Here is an 18,122-nt window from a genome sequence, read left to right on the forward strand (position 1 = left end):
CAGGAAAGTGGCAAGATATAAAATCAATGCACAGAAATCAGTTGTATTTCTATATACTAACAATGAGACAGCAGAAAGAGGAATTAAAGAATTGATCCCATTTACAATAGCACCAAAACCCATAAGATACCTAGGAATAAACCTAGCCAAAGTGGTAAAGGATCTGTACTCCAAAAACTACAGAATACTTATGAAAGAAATTGAAGAAGACACAAAGAAATGGAAAAACATTCCATGCTCATGGACTGGAAGAATAAATATTGTTTAAAAGTCTATGCTACCCAAAGCAATATACACATTCAATGTAGTCCCTATCAAAATATCAACATTTTTCACAGGGCTGCAACATATAATCCTAAGATTTGTATGGACCCAGAAAAGATCCCAAATAGCCAGAGGAATGTTGAAAAAGAAAAACCAAAGCTAGTGGCATCACAATTCTGGACTTCAAGCTATAGTACAAAGCTGTGTTCATCAAGAGAGTATGGTACTGGCACAGAAACAGACACATAGATCATTGGAACAGAATAAAGAAACCAGAAATGGACCCTCAACTCTATGGTCAACTAATCTTCAACAATGCAGAAAAGCATATCCAATGGGAAAAGGACAGTCTCTTTAATAAATGGTGCTGGGAAAATTGGACAGCCACATGTAGAAGAATGAAACTGGACCATTTTCTTCCACCACACACAAAGATAAACTCTAAATGGGGCGCCTGGGTGGCTCAGTCATTAAGCATCTGCCTTCAGCTCAGGTCATGATCCCAGGGTCCTGGGATCAAGCCCTACATCGGGCTCCCTGCTCAGCGGGAAGCCTGCTTCTCCCTCTCCCACTCCCCCTACTTGTGTTCCCTTTCTTGCTGTGTCTCTCTTTGTCAAATAAATAAATAAAATCTTAAAAAAAAGATAAACTCTAAATGGATGAAAGACCTAAATGTGAAACAGGAATCCATCAAAATCCTAGAGGAGAACACAAACAGCAAATTCCTCGACCTCAGCTGCAGCTATGTCTTGCTAGACACCTCTCCAAAGCAAGGGAAATGAAAGCAAAAATGAACTATTGGGACTCCACCAAGATAAAAAACTTCTGCATAGCAAAAGAAACAGTCAACAAAACTAAAAGGCAACCTATGGACTGGGAGAAGATATTTGCAAATGACATACCAGATAAAGGGTTAGTATCCAAGATCTATAAAGAACTTATGAAACTGAACACTGAAAAAACAAAGAACCCAGTCAAGAAATGGGCAGAAGACATGAACAGATATTTCTTCAAAGAAGAGAGACAAATGACCAACGGACACATGAAAAAATGCTCTATATCCCTTGGCATCAGGGAAATACAAGTCAAAACCACAATGAGATACCACCACATACCTGTCCAAATGGCAAAAATTAACAAGACAGGAAACAACAAATGTTGGCAAGGGTATGGAGAAAGGGGAACCCTCTTACACTGTTGGTGGGAATGCAAGCTGGTACAGTCACCCTGGAAAACAGTATGGAGTTTCCTCAAGAAGTTAAAAATAGAGCTACCCTAAGACCCAACAATTGCACTACTGGGTATTTACCCCAAAGATACAAATTTAGTGATTTAAAGGGGCACCTGCACCCCAATGTTCATAGCAGCAATGTCCACAACAGCCAAACTGTGGAAAGAGCTGAGATGAGATGTCCATTGACAGATGAATGGATAAAGAAGATGTGGTGTGTATATATATATATATATATATATATATATATATATAGACACACAGACACACACAGAGTGGAATATTACTCAGTTATCAGAAAGGATGAATACTTATCTTTTACATCAATGTGGATAGAACTGGTGGGTATTTTGCTAAATGAAGTAAGTCAATCAGAGAAAGACAATCATCTTATGGTTCCACTCACACTTGGAATATAAGAAATAGCACAGAGGATTATTGGGGAAGGGAGGGAAAACTGATTGGGAAGTCATCAAAGAGGGAGAAAAGCCATGAGAGACTCTTAACTATAGGAAAAAAAAACTGAGGGTTGCTGGAGGGGAAGTGTGTGGAGGGATGGGGTAATTGGGTTATAGGTATTAAGGAGGCACATGATGTGATGAGCACTGGGTGTTTACACAATTGATGGATTGTTGAACACAACATCTGAAACTAAGTATGTACTATATGGTGGCTAATTGAAATTAAATTAAAAAAAAGAAATTCCAATTTCCCTAAGAAACAATGAAATACTATTAAACACCTATATAACAACCCAGAAAGGCTATCTGAGTACTGTACTGGTTATGAATTATAATTTTCCTCCCCAGTACAAAGAGTCCATGTGCCACTCTGCAAGCTGCAAAGAATACATGTTATGATGTAAAGAATAGAGACATAATATTTAAAAGATAATAAAGATACTACCTAAAATTGGGCTCAGTTTTGCAATAGGTTTGATAGGTTTGAAGACATGAATATCACAAACTTTAGGAGTTAAACTTTTCAGGAAAGGGAAGGGGATTGAAAAACATAATGCAACAAATATAACATTTGATGTATGAGCCTATCAGTCAGCTTGCTGTGTAACAAACCATCCTAAAATCTAGTGGGTTTTTATTATTCCTCATGATTCTTGGATTGGTTGGGCAAGTTGTCTGATTGAGGATGGCCAGGCTAGGGCTGGCTAGTCAATGATGGCATTACTCACCCGTCTGGGTGTTGGCTTGACTTGAGCTGGGGCCATGAACATGTCTGGGCATTTGTCTTATTTCTGGCAGATTGGCCTAGACTCACTCATTTGGTGGTTACAGGGTTCCCAAGAGCAGCAAGAGGGGCCAAACCCAGCCCTCAAGACTTTCCAAGTTTCTGCTGATGTCATTTTTGCTATTAAGTCACATGGACAAGGCCATGAACAAAATAAAAAGAATTCTTATAGCTGTTTTCACAAATAACTTACATAGTACCAGACACACTTTCATCCTTCACCTATCTCTTAAAAGTTTTGCTAATGTGCACATAAAGATTCATTATAGCAGATTTTCTACTTGATAGTAAATTTGGATAATACTGTTTGTGAACTGTTAGAGTGAATATTGAGACAGTGAGAGTTTGGGTAACAAGGATAGGTGCATTTTCAAATGGAAACCTGAAAGTGGCAGAAAACTGTGTTTAAGGACAAATGTTACAAACACCTTTGGATAACTTTGTGTTTTATTTCTGACAATCTCAACTGACATTTTGCGCTTGGCTGAGATATCTGAGCAGCCTTTAATTGGCATGGGCCTGTGATTACCATTTTATAACGAAAACTTCCAGTGGCTTCATTTACTAATATATTTATGCACCAGCACCAGGTGTGGTGCTAAAGTGCTCAGAACCTAAGGAAAAGAGCCTCTGCCCCCTGGGAGTGTGTGTCTGCTATAAACCCAATCTCCAAGTCCCTGTCCTTTATTAATCATTTTTCCATTTGACCCTCTTCTATCTATGGTAAAGGAAAAGGAAAGTGTTAGGAAGTAATTTTCTGAGTTTTAGAAGTTACAAATTGATATCATTAAGAGGCATAATTTTTCTTCTGTTTTGTCAAAATGCTCCACATGCTACAATAATTCATGGCCTATTTAGGAATCATTAAGCTCTCCAATTATTAAAACAAATTATGAACATAGGCTCTCCACAAGCATGATGTTTTAAACTGGGGGATTCTGCACATTTACCATGTGTTACATTTATTAGTATTTTAAACACATTAATTTCACAGCTATTTATGAATTATATAAAATATTTATTTGTAAGTGATTTTTTTTCTTGCAGAAAGGAAAAATGTTTAATGACATAACAAAGAAAGTTTGAGAAACATAAAAATATTTCTCTGTGGGTGGGAAGTGTTTCTTCAACATTTAGTCAAATGTAGACACAATAAAACATCTACCCCATGCACCACACACACCATCTGCATTATACCCTCTTGAGTTAGAGTTTGTGGCAGGGCTTCAGAATAAAGAGAGCATTCCCCCAAGCCCCACTGTCCCCAACCCCAGAGCATCATGGTGTGCTCTTTTCCCTTATAAGAAAGTAATACTGGGGGTAGGGACAGGAATCCATGCCTCACTCTGCAAGCTGTAGCATCACAGATGGTTTCTGATTACAGTGGTCCCCCCCCTTATCTGTGGTTTCCCTTTCTATGGTTTCACTAATCCTTAGTCAACCTTAGGTTGTCAGTCAGGTGCCCCCAAACCCATTTTAAAATTAGTCAGTATACAACAGGAAATAACACACATGTATACACACACACACAAACTTCCTCTTTATTTCTCTCTCTCTGTACAATTCCAAGGTCAGAGTCTGTTAATGAGAGACACGTGCAAAGTTCTGGAAGGTGATAATGAGACAGGCTATTATCCCCCAAAGGCATGTTTAGGCAGACACATGGACAGAGGGGAGGACTTGCACTGGGCCCCTCTGGATGTTGAGATTTCTTTCAACTCTGGAAGCTCCCACAGTTACCTGCCCCCAGCTTCTGCTTCCCTGGTATTTGCTCCTGCAGCTGGTCAAATGCTTAAGCAAGACTCAGATTCCCTATACATAATTCTTTCCACATTAAAAACTTGGATGTTTTTTGTCTTTTCTAGCTGGAATCCTAATTGATACGCCGACTTCATTTTTCTGGTTGCTATGTGTGACCATCAAACTTGCTGTTTTTTCACCTTAATTGTATGTTTAATTCCCAGACTAAAATATAAGCTCCATGAAGGGAGGGAGTTTTCTTGTCGGGGCAGTGATGGGTCTTCAGTGGTTTGCAGGGCATGGCATACTCAGTGCAGCAAAGAGATATAAATGAATGGATCAGTTAATAAAAATCAGGATCTGGTCAGTTGAATTAACTACCTCAGAAAGGTTCTTTAACTGGAAACTCGATGGTAAGGATAAATGTGGGATTTATTGAGAATTACTGAACCCACACTCGGTAATAGTAATTCATTATTATATATAATATGTAAATAAAACTGAAAGGTATAAAAATCTCTAACAGTCTGCTTCTAGATCCACTTTACTATGGGCCTAATTGATGATAATCCTTTAAACTATGTTTAGGGGAAGGGCCTCTGAAGTGGTCCAGTCTCTGAATATTTCTTTTATTTATTTTTTTAAGATTTTATTTATTTACTTGAGAGACAGAGGGAGAGCACAGAAGGAGAGGGAGAAGCAGGCTCCCTGCTGAACAGAGAGCCCCATGTAGGGCTCGATCCCATGACCCTGAGATCAGGACCAGAGCCAAAAGTAGACATTCAACCGACTGAGCCACCCAGGTGTCCCTCGGGACATTTATTTAGGTCTCTTGGTGAAATTAGTCCTATCCCACATCTAATGGTTGCAGCAAAGCTTTATTCTGTGCTGGGAATACCAAAAGGTTTCCAATTACAGAGGTCGTGTGAACCTCACCAGCCTTCTGTTGAATCAGCATTTGGCTTGGATGTCTGTTACCTTTATAGTTCTTTGTTGTTGCTTGTTTCTTACTTTTCTTTTTGATTTAGATTGTGTTGTTTGATAAGGCTTTTAAGTGAAAATGATCATTATTATATAAGCTAATACTGTATGGATCTATGCCAGACATTAAGGGTTTTTCATGTAATCATTTCCTTTCTTCTTTATAACCCATTTAGGAGGTGAACATTCCACCCATTGTACAGATTAGAATGAGGCTTCAATAGGTAATATTACCAGTTAAAGCTTGGACTTATGAATGCAGGGGAATCTGATTCTGTGCTTTGAATTATAGTCTACTACCACTTGACCCCTTATCACATTTTATGTGTTTATTACAATTTAAGACTTACAGAATCTTTTGTACATATGTTATCACATTATTGACTAATAAACTGGTTATCATTTGTTAAAATGTTTACCATATTGAGCCATGCACTATACTAAGCTCTAACAGAAAGGGACGTGGGGGTTAAGGAGGTAAACATGGAGGAAACCCAAACTTTTGACAAAGAAAATGAAACATACGGACAATTCATTTAATGAACCACTTTGCCTCTCCTTTTGCTCTGTTTCAGGAATACCAAATTGACATATTTTTTGCTCAGACCTGGACAGACAGTCGCCTTCGATTCAACAGTACTATGAAAATACTCACTCTGAACAGCAACATGGTGGGATTAATATGGATTCCAGACACAATCTTCCGTAATTCTAAAACTGCAGAGGCTCACTGGATCACCACCCCCAATCAGCTACTCAGAATTTGGAATGATGGGAAAATCCTTTATACTTTAAGGTGAGATGTGGTGGATTTTTAATCACTGATGGGCTGATAATTTAGATCATTGTAGAGATGGGACCCTATTTTCATTTCTGCGTTCTGTCACTTCTCACGTTTGACATGCTACAGCATCCTGAAAAAGTTTGTCCTAATGCCACTATGTGTGAAAATAAAGGCATACAAATCATCTACAATGAATATAAACTCATTCCTTCATCAGAACCCATTTCTGCTGGAAGTGGACTGTGCAATTATCTTTAATATATTTAACCCATGGGTCCACTCAGCTAAGAAAATAAAGGTATCTTGGTGTACCAATTAACAAATGTAATCATAGCCAAATTTAAGACTACAGGAAAAAAAGAGCACAAAAGGTATTCCCCAATGCATCCCTAATGGAAGTGGCAGCTACAGTGTAATAAGACTTCCTGTGGGCCAGGCAGTCCTTACAAAGCTGGGCAAGGTAAGAGAAACCACACGTCAAAGAAGTGAACTGACTTGCCTGTCCAAAGTCACCACTGGGAACTAGTGTTATCAGAGTTTGAACCTGTGTCTGTATCTCTCAGAAGTCTTTCCACTAGCGTGGCCCAAGTCTAACTGAACACCCAGCTGTAACATACCACAGGAATGCCCTGTACCTTGGCCAGCCTTTCTGTTTGTCTAGCATTAGGATCAGGACAGTACCCTCCAGACACTGTTGTCCCCACTGCCCGCCATCCCTTAGGAACACTATATGTGCTCACTCTCTTCTAACACTTTCTTTCACCACCTTTGCAGCACCATGGCTCCTCTCTATGTCTCCTGCTTCTGCTTTTGTGCAGTCTTTTCTCCCACTGTTCTTTCTGCCTCGGGACTTCCTCATTACTTCACTCACTTTCTTCCCTCCTGCTGACTTAGTTCATCCATTTCCATATCTATGCTGAGGCTTCCCACATGCCTACCTCCAACCCAGAACTTTCCTTCTGGACTCCAGATGCTTGGAGCCACCTGCCTATGGGATGTCTCCTCCTGAGGGTCTGAAAGGCATTGCAAATTCAGCATGCCTCAGGAGACTGTGACTTGTCTAATTCTTCTGACACATGTATCTTCCTGGCTCAGTAAAGCCCACCACCAGCCCCTGGGCACGTCTCCTCTCCCACCCCCACATTCAGTACATGAACTCTTAATTGCAGGTGAATTGTGGCCATGCAGAGAAGTCTGTAACTCAGAATGGTAAACAAGTATCCACAGCACAAATAAAAGTACTGATTAAAATCAAAAGAAGTGGAAGATTAGAGAATTTCAACTTTCAGGGAAATAATAATTTTGGCAGGCAGAGAACAACAACAACAAATCCACAGCAGGGAACTCTGCTGATGGATTATAGTTAGAGAGACAGAGTCTGTAACAGGTGTTTCCACATCAGTCTTAATGGAGTGCGGATGAGACTCTGAAGTAAAGGTGAGCCTCAGCAAACCAGAACGGGGACATGGCCTATCCTGGGATCCTTCATAGGAACTCTGGCCCCAGAGCTGTGTGCTCTGGAAGGATGCAGTGCACACACTTGTATAGCCACCACCTGCTTAGTCTAATGAGAGAGTTGTCTATATATGAAGTCCATTCTACAAGTGGATTAGTTTTGCATTATACCTACCTAGACAAATACACCAGTTTCAAAATGGAGGAAGGTTTTAATTCAGTCAAACAGATTGAAGACAAAGACATAAAATAACGGTTGTTTTTATTTGTCTCCTCTCTGACTTTGCTTGTATTTCTAGACATATTTGGAGTTTTACTAACTGAAGTTCTCTCTGCTACCAATAGTTAAAAACAGAACAAAATAACCCAAAAGCCACTAAATGGTATCCCTAAAAGGCACCACTGCCGAGTGAGTTAAGTGCACTGCTCTCACTCCCCAATTGTGGTAAAGTGACTGCTCCTTGGCTTTGATCTGGGACTTTTCTGGGTTGCTCCTGGCAGACCTCAAGAGTGACCCTTGGCTCTCCTGCAGGCTCACTATAAATGCAGAATGCCAGCTGCAGCTGCACAACTTCCCCATGGATGAGCACTCCTGCCCTCTGATTTTCTCCAGCTGTGAGTACCAACTTGGGTATAAATGCTGTGTAAAGGAATGTCTATCTTCTGTTGATTTATGGCAGATGGTCATGAGATTGATTATAGCATCATTGTGCACAGCAAAAAGGGATAATGGTTTTGGTATTAGACACATGGGTGTTTTAACTCTATTGTTTGGATGTATGTTACAGAATAGGTAGCTTTGAAAAAGCTGTGAGCAACTTGACCATTACTTAGAATAATGAAAGAGTCAGAAATTGGTGAACAGTTGACTTACCAAAGACCCTTATGCTAATGAGCTGTGCATATTTGGAAGTATAAAAAATTCATTTGCAATATTTTTGGGTTTAATATCATCTTCAAGCAAGTTGTTTTGTTTTCAGAATAGAAAGGTAAAAAATTTTATTTAAATATATTTATATTTGTTTTATTGCCATATTGTAGGATATAATTTTTCAGTATTTTATTTTCTAATATTTTATATATAATTAATATTAGCTAACAAGTAATCATTCACAAATTCTTTAAGACAATATCTAATACATACAGGGATACGTATAAAAGGAAATATCAAATTTATGTGTATTTATAAAATAACTTTTTAAGTAAAGCTCAATATGGAAATATATCTGTAGAATTCAGGATAGTTCCTTTTAAATGTATTGATCACAAGTAGCTAAGTATGACTCATAAGAATTTAGTTAACTTTATTGGCTTTCTATAAAATTGCATATGGAACTTGACAAACAAATGTGATGAAATCTCAGGCAGAGGTTTTGTGGCTTCCCTCACCAGACATTATAGTGAAAAGACAAAAATGAAATAAGAGATGAACACATTTTATAGTTCATTTTAGGTACAGAAAAAGGCAAGGTAGAAAGCGTTTATTACTTTAAAAGTTATAGAACCATTCAAAAAGTCTATTTCTTTGTGAGTCAGTTTGGTATAATGTATACAATTTTCCTAGTGATTTGTCCACTTCACTATTTATTAGTGTTCTCAGTAAACCCAATTTAGCTATGTAGATCCTTCCAATGCTCTGATATGCTATTAATTCATCTATAACTACTATAACTATAATTATTACTACTACATAACTTTAATGGTTGTTTCTTATTTTTTGCTTTTTTCTAATTCTTTATGCAATTTGACAGCATCTCATTTCTTCACTAAATTTTTAATGTCATCTTCCACTTATTTAAATTTCCAAAACTTTCCGATATCTTTGTAGGAGCAATTTGCAGAATTTGTTGTTTTGTTTTACTTGGTTACATGGTAATTAATTTACTTTTCTGTTCAATAAGTAATTTGTTCATTTCAGTTCATGTTTCTTGGATTTTTTTTTTTTTTCTGTGGGATTTCTTTGAGGCTTACATTTAAAACAGGTTTTTCTAAGCAGGTTTTGCTCTGGCTCTGCCTGGTGTCTCTATAACTTTAAAGTTTAAACCTGGATTCCTAGGCTACATAGTTGGTGTGAATTCTAGCTACATGTCTGTGATTTTACATTCTTAGGAAAGACTTTTTTTGCTTTTCTGTTGTTCCCAGAGCCAAATCAGGATAGGGAATCTACTTTTAGGGAGAGTTTCTCCTGAGTCCACAAGCTGAGGTTATCTCCTTTCCCTGTGGTAGCAACACAAATGTCCACCAACAGATGCATGGATAAGCAAAAGTGGGAGAAAGGATAAAAGATCATGATCCTGCTATATACTGTCTATATGAGACACAATTTAGATTCAAAGATAAATCATTTGGAAGTGAAAGGATGAAATAAGATATATAATGCAAATAGTGACGGAAAGAGAGTTGGATTGGTTATATTAATATAAGACAAAATATATTAAAGAAAACTGTTATTAGAGACAGAGAAGGATGTTTATAATGATAAAATGTGTCAGCACATCAAGAAATTCACAGTAATAATAAACATGCATGCATCTAATAATAGAACATTAAAATACATAAAGCAAAAATTGACAGATCTGAAGGGAAAAACTGATGATTCAACAATAGTTAGGTAATTTAATAACTCACTTTAAAAAATGGATAGAAAAACTATAAATAGAAGGTCTATCAGGGAAACAGAAGACTTGAACAGTACTTCAAAGCGACCAGATCTAGTAGATATCTATAGAATAGTCCACTGAACAACAACAGAATACACATTGTTCTTAAGTGCACATGAGACTTTCTGCAAGATAAGCCACATATTAGGTAATGAAACAAGTCAATAAATTTAGAATGATTGAATTAAGATTGCAGGATACAAGATCAATATACAAACAACATTTGCATTTCTATAAACTAGAAATTAAGCCTCGAAAAGGAAAGTAAGAAAACAATTACATTTTCAAAAGTATCAAAAAGAATATAATACTTAAGAATGAATTTAACAAAATAAATGCAAGAATTGTATGTTGAAAACTACAAAAATGTTGAAAGAAAGGAAAGAAGATCTAAGCAAATGGAAAGGCATTCTATGTTCATGAACAGAGACAATGTTTTTAAGGTGGTAATGCTTTCCAAAATAATCTATAGATTCAGTACAATACTTATCAAAACCCCAGCTGGCTCTTTTTCCCTGAAATTGACAAATTGCTTCTAAAATTTATGGGGAAATTAAAGAAATCTAGAATAGCTAAAACTATCTTGAAAGAAAAACAAATTTAGAGAGCTCACACTTCTGATTTCAAAACTTACTACTAAGCTACAATAACCAAGACAGTGTGGTGTGGTGCTGCTATAAAGATGGATATACAGATATACTCAAATGCCCATCAATTGATGAACAGATAAAATTTGATGTATAACAGAATATAACTTCACCTTAAGTAGATTGGGAAAAGAGACAAATCTCCCATACAGAAGAACTCCAAATAATTTATATAGATATTCCACCTTCATGGAGGTGGAACATAACTTCTTACCCCTTAGGTCAAAGACGAGCATAGTAACTTCCTTCCAAGAAGTTTATAATGGAAAGGGATAAAATGAGGTATTTTATAGTGGAGAAAACTAACAAACACTACTTCAGCCAGGTGATTAAGGTCAATATCAACAGTTGTAAGTCATATTGATAGTATGTACCTTTATATGATGAGATGATAATGGCACTTTACCTCTGTGATCTCCCTCCTAAAAACCTGTAACCCCCTTTTAATCATAAGAAAAACACCAGACAAATCCTAATTCTACAAAAACCTGAACAGTACTGTTCAGAACCGTCAATGCCATTGACAGAGCAAGAAATGTCTTTGAAACCATCATAGCCAATGTGGTATCTTGGATGGCATCCCAGGATAGAAAAAGAGCATTAGGGGCAAATGGATGAAATCTGAAAGAAGACTGGACATGAGTTAACAATAATATACCAATATTGGCTCAATAATTGTGGCAAATGTATATATTAATGTAAGATATTAATAATAGGGGAAACTGGGTGTGGTGTATTGGGAACTCCCTCTAGTATCTTTGTAATTTTTTCCATAAATTTAAAACTATTTTAAATTTCAGCATAGGAACAGTAGACAAAAACAAAATACAACCTAGAGAACGGGAGAAGATATTTGCAAATGTCTTATCAGATAAAGGACCAGTATCCAAAACCTATAAAAAAACTTATCAAACTCAACACCCCCCCAAAAATCTTATCTTCAAAAAGATAGAAATATGAGTAATCATACCGAGCTGGTATTATAGGTCCAAATCCTAAATAAAATTGGTCCAAGTTGCTGATAAATTACTACTTTAAGAGCTTAAGTGAAATAATAAGGTGAAAAATGACAAAACAAGATCCCATGCCTCTTCCTTCACTTCAGCAAAACAAACTTCTGAATTATGGGAAATTTCTGGAGACCCTGAGTTAGAAGTTCCAGCGTAGAGATCTCAGTGGTAAACAATCTTGTACAGTGGTTCTTACATATTTTGGGCTCACATATCACTATGAGAGTCTGAACAAACTTATGGTCCTTTATTCACACATTTAGATAATTTCACATGATATTTTGCACCTCTCAGCTACATAATTTGTAGTCCAGAGTTTCAAAACTTCTCATCTAGTCCATCTTGCTCATGTGTAGATGAAGAAACAGAAACAGATGCTGTCACTTTCCTAGGTTAAGGGATTAGAAATGGGATCCTCTGACTTCTGGAAAGTGCTTCTTCCATTGTATCAAACTATTACTATTGATTAGTTACTATTGACTCTACCTCAAAAATGTTACTATTGACTCTACCTCAAAAATGTCCCTGAACTTGTTCACTGCTAACTGTTTCCACCTGTTGGATTTTTCGCTCCAACTCTTATATTTCAAGTTCATTATATACATATATCCTGGCATTCGCTTACTAAAATATATATCTGTCTAAATCATTCCAGTACTTCTAACCATTCAAAATTCTTTCCCCTGGTGATGAGTATCAGACAGGAATGCTTTACCATAACCAACAAGATTCCTTCCTCTCTCTCTAACTTAATTTCTTTCCACTCTCTGTCTTGAAAGTGCATGCTTTACTATTCCTTTTATGGATGTTTATCTCTTTTTCACTCAAAATATAGCTCTATACAACACTAATCTATATCCTTTATATTTTCATTTTACCAAACTGTAAACTAAGGCATCCTCAATAACTTGTGTATATAGATCAATTCAAACACAAAGATTTAGTATCTATGGATTTTACTCATAGAATTTTAATTGCATGTTCCAAACCAAAAATAGTTTCTTCTACAGTTTTTAGTTATATGATTTAATGATATTTCACCTGCAGAACAACACATATGAAAAGAATAAAATATAGTCATTGTGAGTAGAATGGAAGCCTCTAAAGAGGATCATAATCATCATGACAATAAGATCATCCTCCATATTCCTTTATGGTTACTTGATGAGGAGGGATGTTTGTTAGCTCTTCTAGCACTCCATGAGCCCCTCATTCAGGAGAGTAGCTATGTGCTTGGTGAGAAATGGCATCTGGTGGATAATGTCAGTTGTGCTTCACTTTACTCAATTTCATGAGAAGTTTCTGTGAAGGAAGGAGGTTACACTAACCTGTTGTGTTTTCCTTAGGAATTTGATTATCTACTCAATAACAGTACCTCACATGTACCAAAATAAACTTCAAGTCCACCCCTCCATTTTCTGTGATATGTACAGCTTCCTTCTGATGTTGAGATCTGATACTTCTTCCCATATCTTTTTCAATATCTGAAACTGTTATTCTATCATATTAAGAGGGATATTGCTTTCTGTTCCTGATCTGTGGATTATTTTTAATTGTTCTTATAAAGATAAATTGAAAAGATATATTAGGACCCACAGAAATAGTTATCTTTGATCATCCTTCAATATTATTTTCCCCATTGCAGAAATTTCTGTTTCTATTTTTCCTTATCTAGTGCTCCTAACTCTGAGAAACTTGTACTCTATATGAATGCCAAGATTTACTCTTAGCTCTTCTTGGCGCTGCACCATCCTCTCCTATACCATAGGGTAGGGGTTGCAAATGCAATGAACAACAACAACAAAACAAAAACAAAAATACTGAGCCACATCAAGAATTTCAGTGAATGACTCTGATATATATACTTTTTTTCCCTCATATATGTATATACCATATATACTTTTTTTCCCTCATAAGTATACAGCAAGAAGCATGACTACATGCTTGACTAGTAAAAAGCAGCCAACCTTTATTTTCAGGCTCCAGCGTAAAACAGGTCATGATGGAGATTATGGCAAAGTACATAAATTGCCTGTGAGAGAACCACTTTCAATGTTGGCCAAATCTTACTTTGATGGAACACAGGAAAGATTTTGCCAGGTATTTTTATTTTTCAAACAGGAGATCTGAATTTTTATATGAAAGTTTCCAATATTTTTTAAAAGTTGACAAGAAATTCATTTAAAATTAAATGTATAATTAAAACATTTTGAACTTTAGAACTCTACTGACCAAACAAAATATATCCATGAACTGGACAGACAACAGCACAATCTCTGTATTAGCTCTTTCCTCTGTTTTACATTTCTTTTAAACTGTGTAACTGTTTCCTCTGGGTAGCACTGTGTTCTCTTCATTTTCCAAAGTGTTTATTTTCAATTAACAGTCCTTGTTCTCCTTTTATCATACTATCTAACAGAAATAGAATGTGAAGCACAGTCTTAGACTCTCCCAGAGGTTTTCAAACCAGCTCTTAATCTCCTTTAAAACTGTGTATTTTGCTTAATATCAATAATGTTCTTGATTCCTCTTTCCTATTTTGCTCCCTGTTTAGTTTACTTAAATACCTAGATGTAAATTTAACCAAAGATCTGTATTTTGAAAACTGTAAGACATTAACTGAAGAAGACACAAATAAATGAAAAAATATTCCATGCTCATGGATTGAAAGAATCACTATTTTTTAAATGTCCATACTATCCAAAGCAATCTAAAGATTCAATGCAATCTCTATCAAAATTCCAATGGCTTTTGGAAAAAACAGACACAGATCAATGGAACAGAATAGAAGTCCCATAAATAAACCCATGCATATATACTGAATTAATTAATGACAAAGGAGCCAAGAATATACAATGGGGAAAGACAGTTTCTTCAATAAATGATGCTGGGAAAACTGGACAGCCATATGCAAAAAAATGAAAGTTGACCACTATCTTACATGCACACAAAAATTAACTCAAAATGGATTAAGCACTTAAATATAAGACCTGAAATCATACAACTCTTAGAAGAAAACATAAGCTGTAAGTTCCTTGACATAGGTCTTGGTAATGATATTTTGAATCCGACACCAAAACCCAAACTAACAAAAATGAAAATAAATAACTGGGGCTGCATCATACTAAAAGGCTTTTTTTTTTTTTTTTGCACAGAAAAGGAAACCAAACAAAATGAAAAAGCAACCTATTGAATGTGATAAAATATTTGCAAATCATATATATAGTAAAGGACTAATATCCAAAATATATAAAGAACTCATACAATTCAATAACAAAAAAAGACAATTTGATTAAAAATTTCCTTTAGTAATGCCCCCAGACATCCCTTCTATTTTCCTCTTAATACATACCTGCCATGATGAGATACAAAAAAGCCAAAGGGCAATGGAAACCAGTTTCCAATTGATCAAATTACCCAGTTCTGTGGTTGTGAAGTTAAATTCATTGCTACTGAATTTGATTCAGACACTGGTTTACTCTGTTCGCATCCCTTCATGGCAATAGGATCTCTGAGGAATGTTGACTCAGAAAAAGATTCTAAAGACATCCAGGAGGTTCATGCTCCCATTTAGGTCTCAGAACTTAGAGGGAGGGCACCATCTGCATCTCATGGTCAGTTGAATTATATCCTTTCAAGGCAGGAAGGCAAGCTGAGCAGGACTAGAAGACTTCACTTAGCTTCATCACTATCAGGCTCCAGCAACATCTGACTGCCTTGCAGAGGTACAAATAAACCAGAAAGACTTATTTTTAGGAGTCATTAATACCTTCTTTATTCCTATGTGTGCAGCAGCCAGATTACAGCCAAATGTATTTTATTCTAAGCTTTTGTTGATGTGACCTGGAGAGGGAACTAAGTACTCTAGGCTCATCCAAATGCTTTTATAACCAGTGCATGTCTTAAAATAAGTTGAGTCAAAATTGTTTGTTTCCTGAATGCTGCCGAAGTGCATTAATGAGGTGGGCCTTCTGCCAGGTAGAGCATCCTGGCAGGTGGGGCTGTCTCCCATCCTTTTTGCTTTGGCAGGAAAGGAATCACACAGCTCCTTGAAAGTTGGAGGAGTTAATCACCAAATAGCAGATGGTGTGAAATGCCAGCAGTTGTCCTGTGTCCTCTGAAGCAAATGCTCAGGTGTGAGACTTCCAAAAGGAAACCCATCATCCAAGGGGAGAGTGGTGGTTAATTTTATGTGTAATTTGACTATGATATTGGTTGCTTGGATAACTGCTAAAACATTATTTCTGGGTGTGTCTGTGAGGATGTCTCCAGAAGAGAGATTAGCATTTAACTGCTAGACTAAAACAGATTACTCTAATCAATGCTGGTGGGCATCATCCAATGCACTGAAAGTCCAAATAGAACAAGGCAGAGGAATATGAAACTTGCTCTCTTTACTGGGGCCAGGACATCCATCTTCTGCCCTCAGACATTGCTCCTTCTGGTTCTGAGGCCTTCAGACTCAGACTGGGACTTATATGATTAGCCCCCAGTCGTCAGGCCTATAGACACAGACTTACATAGGCATACCTCATTTTATTTCCCTTCACTTACTGTGTTTCACAAACACTCTTTTTTTCACATATTTAAGGTTTGTGGCAACCCTGCATTGAACACGTCTATTCATGCCATGTTTTCCAACAGCATTTGGTCATTGCATGTCTCTGTGAATATTTTGGTAACTCTCACAATATTTCAAACTTTTTCATGATTATTTTATTTGTCATGGTGCTCTGTGCTCAGTGATTATGATTCACTGGAAGCTCAGATGATGGTAGCATTTGTTAGCAATAAAGTATTTTAAATTAAGTTATGTACATTATTTTTTCACATAATATTACTGTATACTTCATAAAGTGCAGTCAGTATAAATACTGGGAAACCAAAAAACTCATTTGACTAGCTTTATTGTGATACTCACTTTATTGCAGTGATCTGGAACTGAACCTGCGATTTCTCCAAGGTATTCATGCACCACAAGCTTTTCTGAGTCTTCAGCTTATAGATGACAGATCATGGGACTTCTTGGCCTCTAACTGCATGAACCAATTCCTGTAGTAAGTCTTCTCTTATGCCTATGCCTCTCTGTATCTGTCTATTCTACTGGTTCCACTTCTTTAGAGAACCCTGACTGATACTAAGAGGAAGTACCCACCCTCTGAGCCTACCAAATACATGAATTCCAAGGTCTCAAATGCTCCAGCATCTGCTTGAATCTACCTAATCTGGATGCAGCAAGAGTGAGCTCTGTGGCATGTCTGGGGGACACAACTGAGTCCAACAGCCTCCACCTTTCAGTGAGAATCAAGACAGCACCCTGGCAACCAGGTTTCCCATCAAGGACCACACCAGGCAAGCCTGTGTGGTGGGTGAGGCAGACTTTGCCGCCTTCTCTTGGCCGGCCCCATACTCCTCAAGGTGCTTACCCCACAACTGCCAGCCAGCTTGATTGCCCACATGTTCCTGGATCTCTGGCCTCTCCAATTCTGTCTTGTCCCTGTCTTCCCCTTGCTGTAGACACACATGCCTTGGTGGGGCTGGGAGGGTGTCCACTGCAGATGGTTATGACTGGGCATGCCTTCTACAATGGCAGTGATGGTATCCACAGCAGAACGAACAGGGCTTTGGGATCTCCTCCATGTAACTGTCACCCTCAATGTGGTGGAAACTCATTAAAACTGGTAAATTACTGTTACACATGATTTCTGTGGCTCCACTCTCCAGTCTTGAATGTGGGTTATATTTATTCTAGCTTTAGGTGAAGTAAGATGTTCAGAGAGGTTAAGGACCTGATCATGGCAGAACAAAGAATGCTTCACTGCAAGAGATAAGTTGTGACTTTGAATGCTGGGCTTTTCTTTTTTTTTTTTTTTCCCATCTTTTTTTTTTCTTTCATAATGATGTTCTGCTATTTTTATTTTTGAAATCACTTTATTGAGGTATGATTGACATGTGAAAAGCTGTAAATATTTAATGTGTACAACTCAATAAGTTTGGGGGTAAATATGTAGCCATGAAATCATCCCCAAATATATCCATCATATCCCAAGGTTTCCTCCAGCTCCCTTTATTATTTTTATTATTATTTTATTATTATTAATTATT

The 18,122-nt window shown here is 37.1% G+C and overlaps 1 protein-coding gene across 3 annotated transcripts in view; it reads left to right on the forward strand.

The window, feature by feature from the left end:
* The window catches only part of GABRG3 (gamma-aminobutyric acid type A receptor subunit gamma3), a 748,674-nt gene that overhangs the window by 416,839 nt on the left and 313,713 nt on the right, over positions 1–18,122 (forward strand). For 2 of the 3 annotated variants that reach the window (XM_088025219.1, XM_088025220.1), the window contains exons 1-2: positions 6,130–6,257; positions 8,233–8,315. In XM_088025219.1, coding sequence (XP_087881345.1) covers positions 6,130–6,257; positions 8,233–8,315 — 211 coding nt within the window. Of the gene's footprint in view, positions 1–6,036; positions 6,258–8,232; positions 8,316–18,122 lie in introns of those variants that run through there. The other variant, XM_028087281.2, reaches the window with a different exon arrangement.

This window comes from Eumetopias jubatus, unplaced genomic scaffold, assembly GCF_037043125.1.
Source record: "Eumetopias jubatus isolate StellerSeaLion01/CBP00866 unplaced genomic scaffold, mEumJub1_p1.0 scaffold_7, whole genome shotgun sequence".
Classification (NCBI taxonomy): Eukaryota; Metazoa; Chordata; class Mammalia; order Carnivora; family Otariidae; genus Eumetopias; species Eumetopias jubatus.